The 23,179-nt window shown below is 46.2% G+C and overlaps 2 protein-coding genes and 1 pseudogene across 3 annotated transcripts in view; 1 reads left to right on the top strand and 2 right to left on the bottom strand.

Moving 5' to 3' along the window:
* Positions 1–21,933, bottom strand: part of DSCC1 (DNA replication and sister chromatid cohesion 1) — a 34,835-nt gene extending 12,902 nt beyond the window's left edge. Inside the window, exons 1-3 of one of the 2 annotated variants that reach the window (XM_025993390.2) lie at positions 21,747–21,825; positions 3,176–3,434; positions 819–987 (exon numbers count right to left, since the gene is read on the bottom strand). In XM_025993390.2, coding sequence (XP_025849175.1) covers positions 819–987; positions 3,176–3,434; positions 21,747–21,756 — 438 coding nt within the window. In that variant the 5' untranslated portion in view covers positions 21,757–21,825. Of the gene's footprint in view, positions 1–818; positions 988–3,175; positions 3,435–21,746 lie in introns of both variants that reach the window. The other variant, XM_025993391.2, reaches the window with a different exon arrangement.
* LOC112915924 (reticulon-3 pseudogene) lies at positions 15,357–20,646 on the bottom strand (annotated as a pseudogene).
* Positions 20,718–23,179, top strand: part of DEPTOR (DEP domain containing MTOR interacting protein) — a 132,179-nt gene continuing 129,717 nt past the window's right edge. The window contains exon 1 of the mRNA XM_072734019.1: positions 20,718–21,021. Within this exon, the coding sequence (XP_072590120.1) occupies positions 20,900–21,021 (122 nt within the window). The 5' untranslated portion in view covers positions 20,718–20,899. The remainder of the gene's footprint in view (positions 21,022–23,179) is intronic.

The raw sequence follows: 23,179 nt of genomic DNA, 5'->3' as shown, positions 1-23,179 counted from the left end.
TATTTGGTATCTGCCATCAGTAACTCCATAATAATTAAGAATTTGTTATACATGGTTAGAGATAGTAATGAGCTAAACCAACCTCAATAAACAGGACTTAAAGCATTAGTTGCAGTTTGAGAGTCTTTTCAAAACACAGCTACAGCAAGACTTACTAAAAATAGGTAACAGGGACACCGGGTGGCTCACTGGTTGAGCATCTGCCTTTGGCTTAGGTCATGATCCCAGGGTCCCAGGATCGAGTCCCACATCAGGTTCCCTGCATGGAGCCTGCTTCTCCCTCTGCCTAGGTCTCTGCCCCGTGTCTCTTTCTCTCTCTCTCTGTGTCTCATGAATAAATAAATGGAATTTTTTTAAAAAGGTAATACTTTTAGAATTTGTCACCTAATAACAAGCTTTCCATGTTGCAGAAAATGGTCATCTTGTCTAGGACTTAAAAATCCAATAGGGAAAATAAGACAACTTCACAAAACTCCAAACAAACGATGCTGAGAAATTTTAAATTTCATTAGAGAACTTTTCAATGATTAAAAAAATCTGTAGGTGTGAAATGCATAGAGATTTATTTATTATGTTAGAGGGGATGGAAGAGAGGCAAAGGGGCAGAATCTCAAGCAAACTCCCTGCTGAGCATGGAGCCCAAATTGGGGCTTGATCCCACCCCCCCTGAAATCATAACCTGAGCCGAATCCAAGAGACAGATGCTTAACTAACTGAGCCACGCAGGTGCTTTGACCAACACCTAAAGATTTTAATTAAAGGCAATATTAGCACCTGTGTTGTGATTCTCATATAAATTAGAAGGCAGGGAACAGTACCTCAGTGTGAATAATGTTACAATGTGTTTCTTCCATCTTCAGCTGGTCAGGAGTCTTACAACCAGGAATAAAAAGCAACATATTGGAAGTGTCTGCTATTCTCAAGTCATAGGTTTTGTCTTTACTGCACAGCACAGCCTGCTCATCTTTATCACCCCGAATCACAAGACTGCAGGAAATGGAAAGAGAAAATACATGGTTTATCGAGACACCAATAGACATCTTCATTACAAACAGTTCCAAAATCCTCTAAGCTTATAGAATTTAAAATTATATCCTGAAGGCTGTCTGGCCCCTGTTTTCACCACCCTTACACACATGTCGGGCTCAGGGAGCAAGAGTGAGCCCAGGTGAAACAAAGGGGTACCAGGTGACCTTACTAAGGAAAAATAATTCAACATGGGCAAGAAAGATACAAAGAGGCCTAGAGGCCAAATATCACCACATTGTATCTTCATGCAAACTGCTGGGAAGAGCAAAAGAGAAGCATCAGGTAGCTTCCATCAGGTTTTCCATCATGGTTTCCTAAACCATGTTAAAGCAGTACTTCTCAGCTGTATGCATAGGCACCTCAGAGAACCTGTTAAAAAACTGAATCCCAACCTGCAAGTCTGGGATGGGACCCAGGATTCTGCATTTCTAACAAACTCCCAGATGATCATTGTTTCCTTGGTCTTGGTCGCCACCTAAGAGCGGTTCTTGTTTTCTTCTGAATACCCCCTAACCATCAAAGAAGGACATCCTAGCCCACCCACCAGCTCTGTCACAAAGAAATTGGGACTTTATAAAGAGAACTGCAATGCTGAATGAAAAAATATGAAAAGCACACGTTTTTACAAATTGCAGTAAATAAGGTCTGACAAAGGCTCACAGGTAGAAGAGAGCAGGAAGAGGGAAAGAAGTGACCAAGAAGACTTAAGACAAAGATGATGAGGTTGATAAGGGCATAGGTTCTAGCAGTTTTGTTCATAAAATGTTTAACCTTCCTGTATACTATTCACTTCTCTTAAATAATAAAAATAAAACCTGAAGTAGAACGATGTGTAAATGCTTTTTTAAATTAAGTTTAAGTGAAAAGAGTGTTTTCATTTCGGAGCACCCATTCTTCAACATTTATTTCCACATTGCACTATCCCTGCTTCGATATTTTGTTTAAAGCAACTACCTGTCCCCTGGCAAAAATGTTTTTAAAACACATTTCTAGGTCTTTCTGGATTGCCAGGTGAATGAATAGTAACTGGATGCAAAAAAGTCCGCAGACCTGAAGTCTTTTTCTTACCACGATACCCCCCTCTCCCATCCAACTCAGCTGGAATGAAAACCAATGGGTGAGGCTTCCCTGGGCTCCCTTAAAGATCCTTCGTGGCTAGCATCAGTAGGCTGCTCAGTTACCTCTAACACTGTCAGACGAGCAAATATGTAAACTTAAAGCCTCAAGAGTTCAATTTAAAGGAATCTACGAGAGAACAAACCACCTAATAAAATACAAGTGTTGGAGGAAGGGTGGTGCAGAAGAGAAGCAAACCAGAGCCCTTAACTGCTAATTTCCAGGAGCTGGCCGATGCAAAGTTGAGAGAAATGATTCTCTAGACTTCTCTATTTTTTTAATCCAAGGTTTTGCAGCAAATCTGTGGCTGACCCAAAATCAGAAATAGCTTCAGATTTCCACTAAATAACCCCCAGTGGGTCTGGGTTTTGTTTTTTTGAAGGCCTCCCACCAGGACCAACTCTGTAAAAGGCTTTCAACTTATTCCCTACGGTCCAACCTGTTGTCTCAGTGGAATAAATCCAAGTAGAAGGCAAGGAGAACCCTACAAATGTTAGATAGTAGCCCTGGATTTTAAGCTAGAACGGCGAAGTGTTGAGTGCAGTTCCTGGCACCACCAAAACTTCACAGATGTTCTATTTCCCGACTTGTTTCTGCAGAGACACAGAGACACACACACACACACACACACACACACACACGACTGGCTGGCCCATCCTGGTACACACACACACACACACACCCCGATCGGCGGGCCCATCCTGGTACACACACACACACACACACACAATCAGTAGGCCCTCCTGGTACACACACACACACACACACACACACACACACACCCCGATCGGCGGGCCCATCCTGGTACACACACACACACACACACACAATCAGTAGGCCCTCCTGGTACACACACACACACACACACACACACACACACCCCGATCGGCGCCCCATCCCGGTACCGCCTCAGTGCAGCTCCGGGGACCGCCCAGCAGGGGCGCGACATCCGGGCGGCGGGGAGCCCTCGGCTCAAATCCAGGCAGGTCCGCGGCCCAGGCCCCCGTCCTGGTCTCCCCGCGGCAGTCACCTGTGCCCGGCCTCCAGCTGCTGGCACAGCGCGGGCTCCAGCTCCAGCAGGCAGGAGTCTCCGACGGCGGCGCCGGCCCCGGGGCCGAAGCCCAGGCAGTGCACAACCGGCAGCAGCTCGGCCGCCTTCAGCTTGGCGATCTGGAGCGTAGCGTCCACCTCCTCGCGGGTCCGCCTCATCGCTGCGCGGGCTCGGGGGCGGGGGTGCGGGCAGCGCAGGGCCACGGAGAGAGGACCGAGCTCCGCGAGCCGCCGGGGTCCTGCCAAACCACAGGAGAAAGGGAAGCGCTTTCAAAAGCGCGCCCAGGCGGCGGGAGGCGCGTTTCCGGGGCGGAGCGGGCCGCGAGCGCCGCCCCGGGCGGGGAGGGAAGGGAGTCCCCAGGGCTCCGCTGCGCCCGCCCCGCGCACCGCCCCGCGCACCGCCCCCCCGCGCACCGCCCCGCGCCCCGCCCCGCCCCGCCCCGCGCACCGCCCCGCGCACCGCCCCCCCGCGCACCGCCCCCCCGCGCACCGCCTCCCCGCGCGCACCGCCCGCCCCCTCCGCGCACCGCCCCCCGCGCACCGCCCCCTCCGCGCACCGCCCCCTCCGCGCACCGCCCCGCGCGCACCGCCCCCCGCGCACCGCCCCGCGCACCGCCCCGCGCACCGCCCCGCGCACCGCCCCCCCGCGCACCGCCCCGCGCCCCGCCCCGCCCCGCCCCGCGCACCGCCCCGCGCACCGCCTCCCCGCGCGCACCGCCCGCCCCCTCCGCGCACCGCCCCGCGCACCGCCTCCCCGCGCGCACCGCCCGCCCCCTCCGCGCACCGCCCCCCGCGCACCGCCCCCTCCGCGCACCGCCCCCTCCGCGCACCGCCCCGCGCGCACCGCCCCCCGCGCACCGCCCCGCGCACCGCCCCGCGCACCGCCCCCCGCGCACCGCCCCCTCCGCGCACCGCCCCCTCCGCGCACCGCCTCCCCGCGCGCACCGCCCGCCCCCCGCGCACCGCCCCGCGCACCGCCCCACCCCGCGCACCGCCCGCCCCCTCCGCGCACCGCCCCGCGCACCGCCCCCCGCGCACCGCCCCACCCCGCGCACCGCCCGCCCCCTCCGCGCACCGCCCCGCGCACCGCCCCCCGCGCACCGCCCCACCCCGCGCACCGCCCGCCCCCTCCGCGCACCGCCCCGCGCACCGCCCCGCGCACCGCCCCACCCCGCGCACCGCCCGCCCCCTCCGCGCACCGCCCCGCGCACCGCCCCACCCCGCGCACCGCCCCACCCCGCGCACCGCCCGCCCCCTCCGCGCACCGCCTCGCGCACCGCCCCCCGCGCACCGCCCCCTCCGCGCACCGCCTCCCCGCGCGCACCGCCCCGCGCACCGCCCGCCCCCTCCGCGCACCGCCCCGCGCACCGCCCGCCCCCTCCGCGCACCGCCCCGCGCACCGCCTCCCCGCGCGCACCGCCCCCCAGCGACGGAACCCTCGCTGCCCCCGGGCGCTCTCGGCTGGACGTCGCAGCTGCCACCCCGGGGGGCGCCCCGCGGAACCCTCGCCACCCCCTCCGCGGCCCCACCGCCCGTTTCACGCCAGCGCCCCCGTTTCCGCGCTAGCAAAATAGCCTCTTTTTTTTTTTTTTTTTTTCCTGCCAGGGGCGGACCTTAGGATAAGCGCTCTACATGCATAATTTTTAAAAAGATTTTATTTATTCATGAGAGGCACACAGAGAGAGGGGGGCAGAGACACAGGCCGACGGAGAACAGGCTCCACGCAGGGAGCCCGACGTGGGACTCAATCCTGGGACCCCAGGATCACGCCCAGAGCCAAATGCAGAGGCTCAATCGCTGAGCCCCCCAGTGCCCCTGCATGCATAATTTTATACATCCTTCACCACTACCCTCCAAGGAGGTCACAGCGCATCCCCTGTTGCAAACGAGGCCGGCTCCTGGCCCGCGGTGGCACAGCAGGAGGTAGTCAAGTCTGCTTCCAGCCCACTGGGTAATGGATGTCAAAACATGCAACCGAGTTTTAGGCAAATACTTTGGATTGGGAGTGAGGCCCTCATAGAATGGGACAGGCAGTCTCACTGCTTTGGGCCTGGGACCATCACGTCTGGGAGACAATGGCTTGAACTAGACCGGGCCATTGAGCTGAACTGGGTGTCTGGGTGTCAGGAAAGGGAGCAAGACCCCAGTCCAGAGGACAGCAACCTTTCTGGGGCCGGGAAGGGCCTGCAGTCTCTTGGGAAGACAAACCTGCCTCTGCAGGATGTGCAAACGGCTCGCTCAGCTTTCTCTCTGATATTTTCCAGACCACATTTTACAGCGCCCTGAATGAACGCAACGTTTTAGGAGAAAAACTCATCCTTATAGGCATATGCATTATTAAGAGCTTGTAAGAGCATAATGTGAACTCTCCCAGGGATCCTGCACCCTGGGCTGGCGACGCTTGCTGCCCATGAGAGAGGACACAGCCTGGAAGGAATATTCCACTGGTACTGGAAAGCAGACCCTGGTGAAAGGAAAAGAAGGAGATGGATGGGTGGAGGGGTAGGAGAGTCAGAAGTTAAATTGAAAGGAACTGAGTGGGCATTGTCTTGCAACTTCCAGGTGAAATTCTATGCAACTACAGAGTAGGATACGGGTGGTGCTTTAGTTGGTGGTAGAAAGGTTGGTTCCTATGATCTACTTCATTAACCTTTTTTTTTTAAATTTTTTATTTATTTATGATAGTCACAGAGAGAGAGAGAGAGGCAGAGACACAGGCAGAGGGAGAAGCAGAGGGAGAAGCAGAGGGAGAAGCAGAGGGAGAAGCAGGCTCCATGCACCGGGAGCCCGATGTGGGATTCGATCCCAGGTCTCCAGGATCACGCCCTGGGCCAAAGGCAGGCACCAAACCGCTGCGCCACCCAGGGATCCCCTTCATTAACCTTTTTAAATACACCTGAATACAAGGACCCTGACGGAGAAAAATGTTGAGTATGTAGGCGAATGCCTGATGAGAAATTTATGAATTGGAAAAGAATCAACCATTGCAGGTGCTCTATTAACTGGAAGCAGCTTAGTGTAGGAAAAATGCTGGCATTTACATCAGACTCACCTCACCTGGAATCTGAACTCTTGCTTTCACTAGTTTTGTGACCTAGAGCAGTTTACTTCATTTCTCTCATTCTTGCTTATCTGTAAAAAGAAGATAATACCTACATTCTAAAATGCATGGAAAGCAAATGATATTTTTAGAATGACAGCTTTTTGTTATTGTTAATTAGTTGTTATAAATTATTTGTTTTTAAGTAATTTATTAAAAATCTTATTAATATCACTTGTAACTAATAAATGATATCTGATTTTGTTATTCTGGCAGAGGGCTGGACCTTGGTTCCTCTCTTAAAATAGAATGATAGTTTGATTAATTCATCTTTTAAAATTCATTAGTTAAATGAATTAATTTTTATTTTTATTTTTTTAAATAATTTTTTAAATTTATTTATTCAGAGAGAGAGAGAGAGAGAGAGAGACTGAGAGGCAGAGACACAGGCAGAGGGAGAAACGGGCTCCATGCAGGGAGCCTGACGCGGGACTCGATCCTGGGTCTCCAGGATCAGACCCCGGGCTGCAGGCGGCACTAAACCACTGCGCCACCGGGGGTGCCCTGAATTAATTTTTAATTCATTTTTAAAAAGCATGTTAGTAGATACATTTCTCTAAAGTAAAAAGGAAAATGTTTACACATTTTTTTAACTGTTGGAGATTTGCTCATTAACCTGATAAAAGGAAAAAAGAGGGAACCCTGGGTGGCGCAGCGGTTTAGCGCCTGCCTTTGGCCCACGGCGGGATCTTGGAGACCCGGGATCGAATCCCACGTCAGGCTCCTGGCATGGAGCCTGCTTCTCCCTCTGCCTGTGTCTCTGCCTCTCTCTCTCTCTGTGTGACTATCATAAATAAATAAAAATTAAAAAAAATAAAAAAGGAAAAAAGAAAAACTCTTTGTCAGGTAAACCACGAGTTACAGAAAACTTCAAAAGAGCCAACCATGTAAAATTGGTACTGTTTCCATAAACACTGGAAGCTTGATTATAGTGTTCATAGAGTATGTTTCATAGTGTGAAATGGGAATTTTATTTAGTAAATCATAATTCACACAAGAATTACATATGAACATCTTTTTTGGTTTTGTGTCCTTTCTTGTTTTCATTATATTTTTCAAGAGTGCAGTGGCTTCCAGGCACTGCAAAAACTTAGAATGCTTTATAACTATGACCTTGGTGTGGGCTCTCATTTCCTATGACAGTGGCCTCCTACGGCCTAGATTTCCTTACCTTCCATTCCCCTTCCCACTGCCCATTTGTCTCTGTGCCACAGTCAGTAAATTTTCTAAACATTAAGTTCTTTAATAGCATTACCCTCTTCTCATGGATCATAAACATCTCCCTCACTTTGAAAAGAAGCTCATACTCCTTCTGCTGGCTTCCGAGATTGTTCACGCTGGGTCCATGTAGCTTTTCTAGACGCTGCATCCCCAAGTGCTTTTTGTGTATACTATAGTCTAACCTACAGATGCCCCATGTACTCCCCTACTTTCATGTTTATGGGTGTTATGCGTGTATTTTTTAAAAAATTTCAGTCATAATTCAAAAATTAGTACTTTCCACTAACACTGTGACTTTAATTCTTTTAAAAAATCAGGATATCTGGCAACAGGGGACTCATATTTCCACATAGCAACAGTGAGCTGGAGCTCATGGCTTCTACATAGTTCTCTCCAGGCCTGTGCTAGGTCCTCTTAGTCTGGAAATTCAAATTCTTCATTTCTGCAAAATTTTTCTCATATGATTTTCTTGATAACATCCCCTCTCCATGCTCCCACATTTTCTGTTCTATATCTTTGAAACACATTAGTTGGACTTTCTTATATATACATGAAAATATCAATAATAGATATTTGGCTTTAGAAAGATCTTTCAGGTAACAGTTCAGAGGGTAGTTTAGGAATCCAGGCTTAAATCTGCAGGGGCAGACAGAAAATTTAAATACACAAATACAGAACTAATTGATAAGCACTTGAACTGATTCTGTGACATCAGGACAAATAAATATTCAGAAACTAATTGATAAGCACTTGAACTGATTCTGTGACATCAGGACAAATAAATATTCAGAAACTAATTGATAAGCACTTGAACTGATTCTGTGACATCAGGACAAATAAATATTCAGAAAGTCAAATGTCCACCTTGTGGACAATTTGGATAGTGAGAAAGGGAGCGGAGTTGAGAAAGACTCTCAGAAGCATGGCCTCGGCAATGGGGAAGCTGTTAGTTTCCTAAAAGATGTGAAAGTGCATGGAAATCATTGCATTATTTGAAGCTGGGGAGTAACATGATCAGATTCAGATTTTTGAAAGATTATTTACTAAAACTAGCAGGTGACAATTTGATGAGAAACCAGATATTTACATAGTTGCAAAGTCTCTACCTAAAAAAAAACCCCACTTATTAATTATAAAAGAGAAAATAGTAACTTCACAATGGTAAACTCAGAGCATGTGGGAGGAGGTCATTAAGATGACAGGGCCATCATTTGACCCTCCAGCTGGACCTGAGCTTCTTCACCCCTCCCTTGTCTGTGGAATGTAGTTCCACCCACCATTCCCACAGCAGGAGCTGTTCCAGGGACGTGGCCTTGAGACAGTAAGTTGTTGAAACCATCTGGTTGGTATATATAACTAAATCCAGTTAGAGCGTTTGTATAATAAATTTTTAAGATTCTGGCCTGTGGGTGCAGATATTTCTTTGTCTTGCTTCTGCCTAAGACAAACCTCATAAGAAAGTACCCTTTCTTATTAAAAACTGCCACCTACCAACCTGGAACGGTCTGCCTCTTTCTTTAGTCCTGCCTTGCCCTCCACGTTTCCAGTGGGCAAACCAACAGAACATATGGCCTCAATTAAGTGGTCAAGGCAAAAGTCACCAACGCTGGGATGAGCATCGTGCGCCTTCTGATATGATATATTGTGTTAATCCTGTCAAAAATGCATAACCTGAATCTAACATAAGGAAAACCTCAGGCAGCTCAAGTTGAGGGGCATGCCAGAAAAACAAAACAAAACTGGCCTATACTCTTCAAAAATTGCAAGGTCATGAGGGACAAGAAAAACTGAGGAAACTTTCAGATTATAGGAAAGTAAAGAGACATGATAATTAAATGCAATACATAATCCTTGTTTAGATCCTGAACTAGGAAAAATTACTGCTATAAAATATATTGTTGAGCTAAGTAATGAAATCTGAATATGGACTCTGGGTTAGATAGGAGTATTTTTTTTTAATCAGTGTTAAATTTCCTGCTTTTGGTAATTTTACTGTGGTTATAGAACGGATGTCCTTTTTCTTAGGAAATACACATGGAAATATTTAGGAGCGAATGAATATGATGTCTGCATTTGACTCTTAGGAACTTCAAAAAAAAAAAGAATATACATTGGATACATTGACAAAGAAAATGGTAGAAAAAGTGGGGCAAAATGTTAACCATCAATGAGTCTAAGTGTAGAAAGGCTTAGGGGAGCATCAAGCCTAGATACAAGAAGTGAGGGGTGGCTCTGGGGTAGGTATTGGGGTGATTGATTATTGAAGCTGGTAGCTCCCTCATGTCCACCCATACTAAGCTAGAAGCAGCTCTGTCCATGGGCTGAAACAGTATGTGAAATGGTCATGGAAAGGCAAGGAAATGCCCGGGGGCTAATGAATTCCAGGAGTTGGGAACAGCAACTCCCAGAAGACAAACCACCAGCAGAACTCCCTACTCAAGCTCAGGGATGGTCTTACTCCTTCCCCCAAATTTCTGGAGGTAGGGCACGCAAAACAGATGGTGAACAAATGGTGAACACTGATTCTCAAATACGAAGAAGAGAGACAACCAAGAATCACCATTTATAAAAATAAAGTAAAAAAAAAATCACCATTTATGTATGACCAATGACATAAAAAGGAGCTATAAAAAGTCACCAGATAAAAGAGTTAAAACCAAAGGAAACAGGTAATGGAGTGAAAAATCCCACGACTTCATGATAGATAAAATTAATATTTTCAGAGAGGTAAGGGATAATTCATAAATAATGGTCAACCAGAGGTCAAAGATCATTTCCCTGTTTCCCAAATGTCATTCCTATTTTTTTTTTTGTCATTCCTATTTTTAATGATATATTTAGTTGCAACCTCTCAAATAAGCTCCTTCACTCATGGAATCAGAATTATCGAAGTAGAGAAGGCAAAATACAAGCCCTGAAACTGTCATAGAAATTAAGTATAGTATCACAGAAGTTAAAAACTGTACCACATGCCTGGGATAATGGGCAGAAATTAATTCGACCTTCAAAGATTTAAGGTTGCAAGGATGGTTCCCCTCATTCACCCACTGAATTCACCGGTCTGTTCCCTGCATCTGCTTGCTGAATGTAGTGTTTTTTTCTGTAAGCAGATTAACACAGCCTCTAGTACATAGGATCCTAATTTAGATCTAATATATTTAACGTCACCTCAGCATCTTTATTTCCCTCTCTACCTACTGAGATTTTTTGTTGTTTCTTATTGTCTTTCACCATCCTTCATTGGATTTATTTTGTTTTGTTGGCTTTTGTCCACCAGGGCTTTATTTTTTTTTTAAAGATTTTATTTATTTATTCATGAGAGACACAGAGAGAAGGCAGAGGCATGGGCTGAGGGAGAAGCGGGCTCCATGCCCAGAGCCTGCTGTGGGTCTCTATCCTGATCCCCGGAACTCCAGGATCACGCCCTGAGCCCCTGAGCCAGGGCAGATGCTCAACCACTGAGCCACCCTGGCGTCCCTCCTCCAACACTTTAGAAGATATATCCTATCCTGCCTCTCCTGCTGCTTTCCTTCTTCGTTGATGCCTCCTTTTTAAAAATTTCTTTTTATTGGAGTTCAATTTGCCAACATATAACACCCAGTGCTCATCCCGCCAAGTGCCCCCCCTCAGTGCCTGTCACCCAGTCACCCCAACCCCCCCACCACCTCCCATTCCACCACCCCTTGTTCATTTCCCAGAGTTAGGAGTCTCTCATGTTCTGTCACCCTTGCTGATATTTTCACTCATTTTCTCTCCTTTCCCTTTATTCCCTTTCACTAATTTTTATATTCCTCAAATGCATGAGACCATATAATGTTTGTCCTTTTCTGATTGACTTATTTCACTCAGCATAATGCCCTCCAAGTCCCTCCACATCGAAGCAAATGGTGGTTATTAGTTATTTCTAATGGCTGAGGAATATTCCATTGTATACATAAACCACATCTTCTTTTTTTTTGTTTTTTCTTTTTGGTAGAAATTTTATTTTTATTTTTGTTTTTTTAATTTTTTTAATAAATTAATTTTCATTGGTGTTCAATTTGCCAACATACAGAATAACACCCAGTGCTCATCCCGTCAAGTGCCCCCCTCAGTGCCCGTCACCCAGTCACCCCCATCCCCCCGCCCTCCTCCCCTTCCACCACCCCTAATTCGTTTCCCCGAGTTAGGAGTCTTTTTCTTCTCCCTTCCCTTATATTCCCTTTCACTATTATTTATATTCCCCAAATGAATGAGACCATACAATGTTTGTCCTTCCCCGATTGACTTATTTCACTCAGCATAATACCCTCCAGTTCCATCCACATTGAAGCAAATGGTGGGTATTTGTCGTTTCTAATGGCTGAGGAATATTCCATTGTATACATAGACCACATCTTCTTTATCCATTCATCTTTCGATGGACACCGAGGCTCCTTCCACAGTTTGGCTATTGTGGACATTGCTGCTAGAAACATTGGGGTGCAGGTGTCCCGGTGTTTCATTGCATCTGTATGTTTAGGGTAAATCCCCAGCAGTGCAATTGCTGGGTCGTAGGGCAGGTCTATTTTTAACTCTTTGAGGAACCTCCACACAGTTTTCCAGAGGGGCTGCACCAGTTCACATTCCCACCAACAGTGTAAGAGGGTTGCCTTTTCTCCGCATCCTCTCCAACATTTGTGGTTTCCTGCCTTGTTAATTTTCCCCATTCTCACTGGTGTGAGGTGGTATCTCAATGTGGTTTTGATTTGTATCTCCTTGATGGCAAGTGATGAGGAGCATTTTCTCATGTGCTTGTTGGCCGTGTCTGTGTCTTCCTCTGTGAGATTTCTGTTCATGTCTTTTGCCCATTTCATGATTGGATTGTTTGTTTCTTTGGTGTTGAGTTTAAGAAGTTCTTTATAGATCTTGGAAACTAGCCCTTTATCTGATACGTCATTTGCAAATATCTTCTCCCATTCTGTAGGTTGTCTTCTAGTTTCGCTGACTGTTTCTTTTGCTGTGCAGAAGCTTTTTATCTTGATGAAGTCCCAATAATTCATTTTTGATGCCTCCTTGTAGTATTGGGGCACGCGGGCTCTCTGTGAGGTCTTTACTCGCTCCATCATGCCTCCTGCCATTTGAGGATCTGTTTGCCTGGCAGGTTCTTTCTTCACTTCCTTTTTTGTTTGATTAGCACCTGTTAGTTCTCTCGCTGAACACTGTGGGTTGAACTTTCTGAGATGCTGAAAATATTCTGTATTTGCACAGTCCAACATATTAGCTACCAGCCACACGTGGCTTTTGAGTATTGAAATATGGATAATGTAAATGAGGAATCAAATTTTAAATTTCATTTGATTTTAGTTAATTTAAATTTAAAAAGCTACATTTGGCTAGTGGGTATGGCTCCAGGTCAATAATCACTTCTTGGAAATCTTTCATGACCTCCCTGATTAGGCAAAGCCTCTCTAATATATATTGTCATGGCAGCAGGTACCTCTCATTTCTAGATTTTAAGTAAGTTGCAATTTTGTTTACTGTGTGATTACCTAACATCTTTCTTCCTCTCTTTCTCCTTTTCTCTTTTTCTCTTTTGTCTCTAAGAGCCCATGTGAGTGAGTGATGAAGGTGGCTGGGTTTGAGAAGTAATTTTTGAGATACAACGGACAATAGTAGCTATTTGATCTATTTGATTAGACATGAGGAATAAGAAGAGGGGAACGAATCAAAGATGAATTCGAGGTTTCTGTGGGAGCAACTGCATTTCCTCTTATTTACGACATGTTGTAGGAAGGGTAGGAATAGATTTGGGGTGAGATATGATGAGTACTGGGTTTGATTTGTGGTGATTAAGGTAAGAATACACAAGGGAGGATATGTCTTGAAATCGGATTTAGATCTTGGAGTTGGGATCAAGGTCTGACTAGGAGCTAAAAGATAAAGCTTTTAGATATACAGTGATTCCAGGAGTGCTTATAAATGAGATCACCCAGGGAGAGTGTGATATATGGAGGGAAAAGTTTTCCTTTCTTCCCTTCTAGGTTCTTTGGCTTGTCTAACAATTAAATTGACATAAGAGATTCACAAGAGAAAAACAAATTTAATTCATGCATATGAGAGCTCATAGAAATGAGACTCAAAGTGACTAAAGCAGGCAGTTTTTGTACCTCTTAGACAAGACAATTGACATAATCAAGTTTGGGCACGGGGTAGTAAATTAGTGAAGAAGTGACAGGGTTTATTTATACAGTGTTCTCAACTCTAAATTCCCTCTCTGGTGATATGGGGATGGATCTCTCTATCTCCTGGTGCAGGGAGGGTACCATTCACAAGGCAGATTTATTTCCTGTCTTCAAGGAGTCAAAGGAGGGTCAGAGAGGCCTTCTTATCCAGCTGTTTCTTGTGTTAACTTCAATTCGAAATAATCAGTAAGCCCAAGTGGCATATTTGGGGGCAGCCTGCCCTGAACTTCATCAGTGACTTTAGAAACTCAGCTAAAAAATGAAGTGTAAGCCTTGAAAGAAATACCTCCTTGGGGTTCCTGCCTGACTCAGTTAGTAGAGCCATGGGACTCTCAATCTCAGGTTTCTGAGTTCAAGCCTCATGTTGGGTTGGGCATGCATGGAGCCTACTTAAGTAGGAAAGAAAGGAAGAAAGAATTATTTCCCTAAGGATGTAGTCTTAGGGAATAATAATAAAAAAATAAAATAATTCCATTTGACAGGAGAAATGAAATTAAGTAGTGTCTTGGAAACTATATTACTTTGTTTTTACTTAAAATAATTTCAGGTAAGGAATTTCTGATTCACACCAAGATGTATTTAATTCTATAGGAAATACAGTAGTTTTTAAACTGTGCATTCTTAAACTGTTGAAGCTTTGCTTATAAAACAATCAGGATTTTGCCACTAGATGGTGGTATTGTATCATGTTTCACAGTCTGTTTCACAGACTCTCATATCTATGGGTTTTTGAACTAGAAGAATATCCCATAGGACCTGGGAAAGACAGGATTTAGGACAATTCTTTTTTTTTTTTTTTTTTAACAGCAGTTACAGACATGTATTTCATAATAAGAAAAGTATAACCATATTTATTAAACTCGAGGTGAGGTGGGCAGGGAAGAGGGAGGAAAAAGCACACTCAGGAATGAGTCCTCAAACTAAAGCTCAGAACTGGTGCCCACAAGAAATGACAGACGCCACCCTCCCAAATGGCAGAGACTTTCCTTTCCTAGGGGTGAGTGGGAGGGGAGGGTCATCCCAGCCCCACCTTCCATGTCCATCCTTGGTTCCTAGATGGCATTCCAGGAGTCAATAAGTCTCACTATTGTCTACAGGTTATTCATACAGTTGGAAGTTCTATCATTATGTGAAGAAGAGAAATCGTAGGAATAGGTGCTCACATTGTGGGGCAGGAAGATGGGATCAGAAGGCTGCCAAAAAACCCACAGGAAGGAATCCCACTCTTGTCCCCAGATAATTTCCTCATAAGTTAATCATTATTTCTTAACTTAAAAATAAAGGTAAAACTCTGCATAAGACTAGTCCTTGAGAACTGGACAGCAGAGTCCAAGAGCAGTGCTTTATCTTTCATTTTCTCCTTGACCTCCAATCTCTCCCCTTTCAAGCTACAAGTAAAAGCTCCACCATCATTAAGGTACTGATTTAACCTATTAATTTGACTCTCTCTTTATTCTTTGTGTTCTAAGATATCAGTTCCTTTTTTAGTGCAACAATTCTTGTGCTTGATACTGAGGGTAAAGGGAAAGGAGGGGAGAAAACACCAAATTAAGAAAAAGAAGCTTGGAATGCAGTTCCTCCAGAGTACAAGTAATAACGTTATAACTATTAAGTGGTGTTTTAGTAACTGTTGCATTTCTGGTTTCCATGTACTTATTCCGCCTTTTTTTTTTTTTTTTCAATTCCAGGGAGTTTTGCTTGTATCTTTTCAACAATTGACTTGGTCTGATCGCGGGCAATGCCAACATAGTGATCAATCTGGGTCTTGTACTTCTCACAGACAATGGGGACACTGAAAATGAGCAGTTCAGCAAGAATCAGAAGGGTGATTCCATTGAAAATGGCACCAACATAGGTCATCAGCCACATGAAAACATCCAGCTTCAAGGAGTCAACCAAATCTTCCACCAGAAAGAGACGAATAACGAGTTTCAGGGCCCTGTTGATGTGCACCATGGCAGCATTCACGTAATTATGGAAAGCTTCTGAGGACACAGCAATGTCTACATCCAGGTAGGCTTTGAATGGATGGCCCTCTTCTGATTTCTGTATACCTTGGATGACAGACTTGTACACCCTGAAGCTGATGGTGACAGAAGAGCCAGGACGAAGTAAGAAACCACACTGATGACACTGAAAGCTGCCAGGGGGAGAGCAGCATGGTCAGTGTGGTGTCAGAGACAAACCCAGTCTTCTTCACATCTTTCCAGAAAATCAGATTGTGCACCGCACAGGAGGGCGCTGAGGGTAAGGCCCCGGAGGACGGAGGACGAGGAGGAGACGGATGGGGACTGAGTGGCCGCTGATGGCTCCACCTTGGCTGCACAAGCAAAGGCAGGAGAGGGGTGAAGAGAGATATGGGGTGGGAGAGAGGGAGGGGAAAGAAAATAATCGGGCAGCTGGCTCTCGAAAGTCCCTTCTCTCCTGCTGCTCCGAGGACAGACTCCGACAGCTGGACAATTCTTTATGAACTGCTGTCCCAGGAAAATGAGAAAATGAGGATTTCTAGTTCCTGCTCACTAAAAGCCACTAGCATTCCTAATACTGTGACAAACCATCTAAATTTCCAAAAGTGCCTTCTTGAGGATGGTCCTTGACTCATAGGAGACTTACCGTCATTTAGTGTCTTTGCAAAATCAACCAGTAGGTGACAGTATATACCAAAGTATTGTATTTTCGCTGCCCTTATACCCTTAATAACCTCTCCTCCTCAGGGAAAAATCCTGGAGACTCTTAACCATAGGAAACAAACAGGGTTGCTGGAGGGCAGGTGGGGGGGATGGGGTAACTGGGTGATGAACATTAAGGAGGGCACATGAAGTGATGAGCACTGGGTATTATACGCAACTGATAAATTTATTGAACACTACATCTGAAACTAACGAGGTACCAAATATTGGCTAATTGAATTTAGATTAAAAAAAAGAACTTCTTGGGAGGTAAGCAGGATTGGGATTGTAGGACAAGAGGATCTCACATTTCTTGATAATGTTTGATTTCTGTCACTACAAAAAAAGATGAATCAAACACGACAAAAATATTAAAAATGGATGTGAATGATGACACATGGACATTTTATTTTTCCTCTCCCTTTACATTTATTTTTCCCTTCTTAAAGGATCTATTGACAGAAATATCTGGACAGGCTATTACTAAATCATCACTTTGCTTCTATTCACAGAGAATAAAAATCATGGCAGCTGAGGAATAGAGACTCCCATTAACGGTTAAAAAGCAATGGAAACCCTATGATGTCATGAGAAGGCATAGGGAAGAACAACACATCGCTTGAGGAAGGCCAAGAAGTCATCACAGAGATGGTGGGGTTTGAGTTCATCTTTAAGATCAGGTGGGAACAATATTGGTGTATACAAAGAGGCAATAACAATATCCATAGCTACTGTGTTATGAAGCTTCAGAGTTGACAATATTCTTTCACACATTTTATTCAAGTTCATCTTCTCATGTTGCTGCTTACTCTTAACCAGTACTACTAAAAGTTCAGTCGGCCAATGGGTGACCATCACCAATATTGAGAGACATAGAGACAGACATTGAGAGAAATGTTTATACCAATTTGACAATTTGCTGTCTGTTGACCGTAACAATAACACGTTGGGTCTGTGTTTTGTCCATTAAAAAAATTCATTTCTATTGTACTTTATCAAAATGTCAATCTTCAATGGATTGAAAACGCATGCACGCATGCATCACAAAAACACCTGGTCTTCATCTACCAAAAGTTTGAGCAGCGTTGGCTTCAGATCGCCAAAACAGCCAGAGGGCATGAAGCAGGTGAGTAGGGCAAGCTAGAAGAAAAAGGCTTACATTTAATAGTTTCCACCTGTAACAAGTGTGCTCATTAAATTTTATTCAGTCCTCCCCAAAACCCAATGGGATTAGTAGTATGGTCTTGATTTTACAAAAGAGAGCAGAAATTAGAGATGATAATGAACTTGCCCCAATGGAGCCAGGGATCAACCTGAGGTCTGTTAGAATTTTCAGCCCTTTTAAGATCTTCATACTCAGTTTAATCACCATGTCAGTGCCCATCCTTCAACCAGCAACACCTATAGACCATGATCTATTCTGGGACAGTTGCTCCTGAGCTCATAGACTCAGCATGGGTGCTCACATGTCCTCAGGAGTCAGAACAATCTTGCCCTAATTTAGGAAAAAGGATCTGTCTTCTGACCCAGTAGAGCATGGTGTGTCTCATATGTCAAAAGAAAGATTGAAAGGGAGACAGGACATGAGAGACTCCTAACTCTGGGAGACGAACTAGGGGTGGGGGAAGGGGAAGTGGGAGGGGGCTGGGGTGACTGGGTGATGGGCACTGAGGGGGGCACTTGATGGGAAGAGCACTGGGTGTTATTGCATATGTTGGCAAATTGAACACCAATAAAAAATAAATTTACAAAAAAAAAAAAAAGAAAGGTAGGTTGAAACAATGACAGCAAACCAGTCCTCACTTCCCATTCACATGTACACACACAGAAAACCTTTCTCATCAAGCAAGAGAATTAAATTCTGCTCTTTCTCACTGGAGCAGTACTAGGTCTTTTCCTGACTTGAATTTTTTTTTTCCTTATGCTGAGGTGCTTTTTTAAAATCATAAACTTTCATGATAAAAGGCTTTATCATTTTTTATCATAAACTATTAAACAAGAAAGTATTTTGCAAAAACCATTTCTTTTTATTTTTCAGATAAAGAAAGTTGCCTAAATGTAAATGAAAAACAAATAGATTTGGAGGAAGAAAAAAATAAAAGACAATCAAGCGCAGTGATGATTTACAATACATAGAGCTTTTGAATTAAAATGTTGAGCGATGGATAATTAAGAATTTGTAATGCCTTAATTTTTTCATTCTGCACTTTCAAAAAAGCTTAAAATCATTAAATAAAAGAGAGATTTAAGGTGGCCAGGTCTGTATTTCTCCTTCGTTCATTTTCAAGGACTACTAATAATTTAAAAATTAGAGATAATGTGAGAAAAGGTGTTTTACCTTGCACCAAAAACTCCTCCTGGAAAGTTTCTGACAAGAATTTCTTCTCCTTCTCTTTCCTCCTCCTCCTCCTTCCTTTTCTTCTTATTAAAAGCAGTAAAGAGGGATCCCTGGGTAGCTCAGTGGTTTAGCGCCTGCCTTTGGCCCAGGGTGTGATCCTGGAGACCCAGGATCGAGTCCTGCATGGGACATCCTACATGGAGCCTGCTTCTGTCTCTGCCTCTCTCTCCCTATGTCTATCATAAATAAATAAAATATTTTAAAAAATAAAAGCAGTGAAGATATTAAAGAGAACAACTTTTAAACACATATTATGTACATGAAAACTTCACACAATGTTATTAAGCCACACAACATCCATATAAGGTAGGAATTATTATTCCTGTCAGGAGATGGAGGCTCTGAGAAGGTAAGCAGCACATTCTATGTTATACAATTAAAACGTAAGTGACAGCCAGCTGTTAAGCTCATTAATTCTGGGACCTCTACTTCTGTTAAATGATTTTTTAAAATATTTTATTTATTTATTCATGAGAGACACAGAGGAGAGAGAGAGAGGCAGAGACACAGGCAGAGGGATAAGCAGGCTCCATGCAGGGAGCCCGACGTGGGACTCGATCCCGGGACTCCAGGATCAGCCCCTGGGCTGGAAGGCAGCGCTAAACCACTGAGCCACCCAGGCCGCCCTGTTAAATGATTTTTTTTTTGTTAAATGATTTTTATATTTTATACAGAATGAAGCTCTTAGAATCACATTCATTTTGAACTATGTCTCACTTGCTCTACACTTTTGCCATGGTTTATTTTAAAAGTTATAAAAGTTAGATAATTTCTCTTGTGAAAGAATTGCCTAATAGCTATCGTTGAATTTACAAGGGAGTTGGACAATTGTTCTCTTCTGGAGTATGGTTGAGCATAACCTTGAGAGGCTCAAGGGCTGCCTAACTGACTTCCTAGGTGTGAAATCTAGGCAGATCAGTTCACCTTTGTATGTTTAAGATTTTCCAATTGTATGTTGACAATAATAATACCCAACTCTCAGGGTTTTTGTGAGGATAAAGTAAATAATATAAAGTGCTTAACAACATATAAAGCACACAATAAATGCTCAATGAATTGTTGTAAATTTTAAGTAATGATCTTGTAGAATGTTGGAAAAGGCTACAGTGATCTTTAAAAACAAATGACAAGAAGAAAACACAACAATAAAATACAATAAACCTGAAGGAGAGTGGGCATAAACAGTTTTGAATAGCAGAATTGGTATAAAATATACAAAGAAGACCACTTGTTTCTCCACAGCCCTCCCATTTTCATTTTTTATTCTGTAGACTTACAACAAATCTGCAATTAAAAGATCGTCTTTCCATATAGTTTTCACCAAAAGAAAAAAAAAATCCCATTTACTTGTAAAGGTGCAGAGACGTATGTATATGCGAAAATTGTTAAAAGCTGCATAAAACCTCAACACACAGATACCCCTTTGCTATAATGCGGTGGATGTCAACAAGTGGCAGCCACAATTATCTTTATTTTGCAAAAGAAGAAAATGAAGATGAAGCACATTTTGGTAGGAAATTACAGGCGCGGAGCCGGATCCCAGGTCTGCCTGATTCCCAGGCCCGCGTTCTTTATTGATTACGCTCTGAGGTTAGGGAGCTGCCTCTGGTGCAGGGGGATGGGGACGAGAATGCCTGATTTCACCCACCGCCGCAGTGACGTGTGTATCCTCCAGTGCTCCCTATTTAGCTATTTTGCTCGTGTTTTCACTCGGGCAATTTGGAGCATAGACAGGATAATAAAAACACCTTTACGCCTGTAACCTCCTGGCCTGTCCCCAAGGCCCCGCCGCGCGCGCACCTGGCAGGTGGCCGCCGGGCCCGCAGCACTCGCACCGCGGCCCCGGAGCCCCGCCCACATGTTTATATTTTGCTCCCTCGGCCCCGCCCCCGGCCACGCGGGGCTCCAGCCGCCGCCCCCGAAGCCCGAGTCCCAGGGGCGGACCAGCCTCGCGCTCCAGCCCACCCACCGGGATTCCCTCTGCAGCCAATCGCGGCTGAGCAGCCGGCCTGCCCCTAACAAAGATGGCGGGGGAGGCCTCGTAGGGGCAGGCTGATTTAACACCCAAACCCGCGGCGGCTAAGGAAGACAGTGGGAGCGACGCGGCGCGAGCATGGAGGAGGGCGGCAGCGGGGGCAGCGGCGGCAGCGACGGCAGCACGGGCGGGAGCGGCGGGGCGCAGCAAAGGGAGCTGGAGCGCATGGCTGAGGTCCTGGTCACCGGGGAGCAGCTACGGTAAGGCGCGGGGCAGTGCGGGGCGCGCCCGGGGGCGCTGCCAGCCTGGGTCGGCAGCAGCTCGGGCGGGCGGTGCGCCCCTGCCCGGCTGCTGCAGCCCGGCGGCGCCCTGCGGTCTGCGGTCTGCGGTCTGCACGCGCGCAGGGAGCGGGGTGCGCGCTGCGCCTCGGCCGCCGCTGCCGCCCTGCGCCCCGCGCGCGCTCCGCCGGGCACCTGCGCGCCGCCGGGCCTCCAGGCTGCCGGCCGCCCCCTAGGGCGGCGGGGGAGCGAGGGGCTGGGTGTGCGCCCCAGGCGCCTGCAGCCCTCCAGCCTCCTGGACGAGAGGGCCACCCCGACCACTGCCTCCACTCGGGGCTTTCCATTTGGCCGGCAAGCCCCGCTGCGCTCCTCCGACCCTCGGCGTTTGCATCTGTAAAATGAGGCTGATCGCCGGGACCCCCTTGACGGGGCTTTGTGTGTGTGGGGGGGGCGGGGGGCGCTAAACCCCAGGTTCGGAAAAACGCCCCGCACTAAACCGGCACGGCCTCCTGGATCGTCGGCCGGGTCCGCGAGGGGGCGTGGAGGCACCCTGTCCGGGCGCCCTGCAGCCGCGCCGACTCCGCCAGCGCACAGCTTTTGCAGAGCAGAGTCCACAGGCCCCGGGCTGCTGCAGGAATTAGGAACCGACCGGCCTCCCCGCACGCGGGACAGGCAGTGAACCCCAGATCCCAGCCCCCTCCCCTTACCGATTCGCATCCCATCCCGGCCATCCTTGGATTGGTGTTTGAGTAATGCACTTCTGCGGTCTGACCAGTTCCGCAGCTGCCCGTCGTATGGTCATAAATCAGTTTGCCAGGGGGAAAAAAAAAAAAAAAAACTGGCTCTGAAGCCAGTTTGAGCTGCAACTTGCGTGCCGGCCCCTGGCCCAGCTGGAACGGGGCGCGTGCCCGTTCCTTCTGAAGCTTGGCCCGAATCTCCAGGCTCATTTTGGTTTCTAAACGCTCAGTTTCGGGACCTGAAGGAGAGGTCATCTTTGCAAAGGGTCTGTGAAGGTTTAGTAACCACTCTGCTTGCAGCAGTTACATTGAGGAAGTAAATGTTGGAAGTTAGGGTTTGTTGAGTTTAACGTTACAGAAGGCAAGTTGCACTCTTCAATCCCTCAATGATTTTTAAATGCATAATCAAAATTAAAGGGAATAAAGGCTTGTTTTTCCTTCATCAAGAGTATTTTCTCATTGAATAAAAATTAAAGCTTTGCTGATTCAATCTGAAACACTTGCTTTTTAATTATTTATTTGCTCCTCATTACTGTATCCTCTTTTTTGAAGACCTCAGTTGGGTACTTTTCATTTTTTTTTAAGAAAGATTCATTTATTTATTTGAGAGGAGGGGAGGGGCAAAGGGAGAGAGAAAACAGACTCCTCGCTGAGAGCCAACCAATCTCACCACCCTGAGATCACGACTTGAGCCAAAACCAAGAGTCAGACAACCAACTGGGCCACCCAGGCACCCCGCATTTCTTTTAAAATAACAAATTGCATGGTGCCTCTCTTTGACCAGTAAGCATGTAAGCCCTCAAGAGGCAGCTTGAATGCCTCTTCTTTGGAGGGTCTTCAGTTGTTATTCCCCTCTTCCCTAGCACCCCTCTGTACTGCAGCAGGGTTGAGGGCCACGCTTAGCTTGGTGGAAAGAAGAAAGGAGGCCCTCTCTCTTTCACTCAAGAGTTAAACCTGGGTTTGATTTTCTGCTTAGCCACTTTGTAGCCAATGGTCACCATTAAGTTGTTTCCAAGACTGCTGCTAGAGTTAGTCCTGGGTTTGCCCTTTACAGAAGCTTGAGACCATGAACAAGTTACTTAACTGAGAATGCTGGGTAATAATGGAACCTACCTCCTAGTGTTACAAGGATTAGATGAGTTAGTGCTTAGAACAGTGCTTGGGGGCGCCTGGGTGGCTCAGTCGGTCAAGTAGCTACATTTGGTTCAGGTTATGATCCCTGGATCCTGGAATGGAGCCCCATGTCCGCTGAGCAGGGAGCCTGCTTCTCCCTCTCACCTCCACTGGTGCTCTGTCTCTCTCTCCCAAAGAAATAGATAAAATATTAAGAAAAAAAAAAAAAAAGAACAACAGCGCCTGGTATATAGTAAGCACCATGTCCACATTAGCTATTATAGCTCTGT

The sequence above is a fragment of the Vulpes vulpes genome, chromosome 13 (assembly GCF_048418805.1).
Source record: "Vulpes vulpes isolate BD-2025 chromosome 13, VulVul3, whole genome shotgun sequence".
NCBI classification, from domain to species: domain Eukaryota; kingdom Metazoa; phylum Chordata; class Mammalia; order Carnivora; family Canidae; genus Vulpes; species Vulpes vulpes.
Note: the sequence above shows the minus strand (reverse complement) of the source record. Positions and strands in the feature narration are given on the sequence as shown.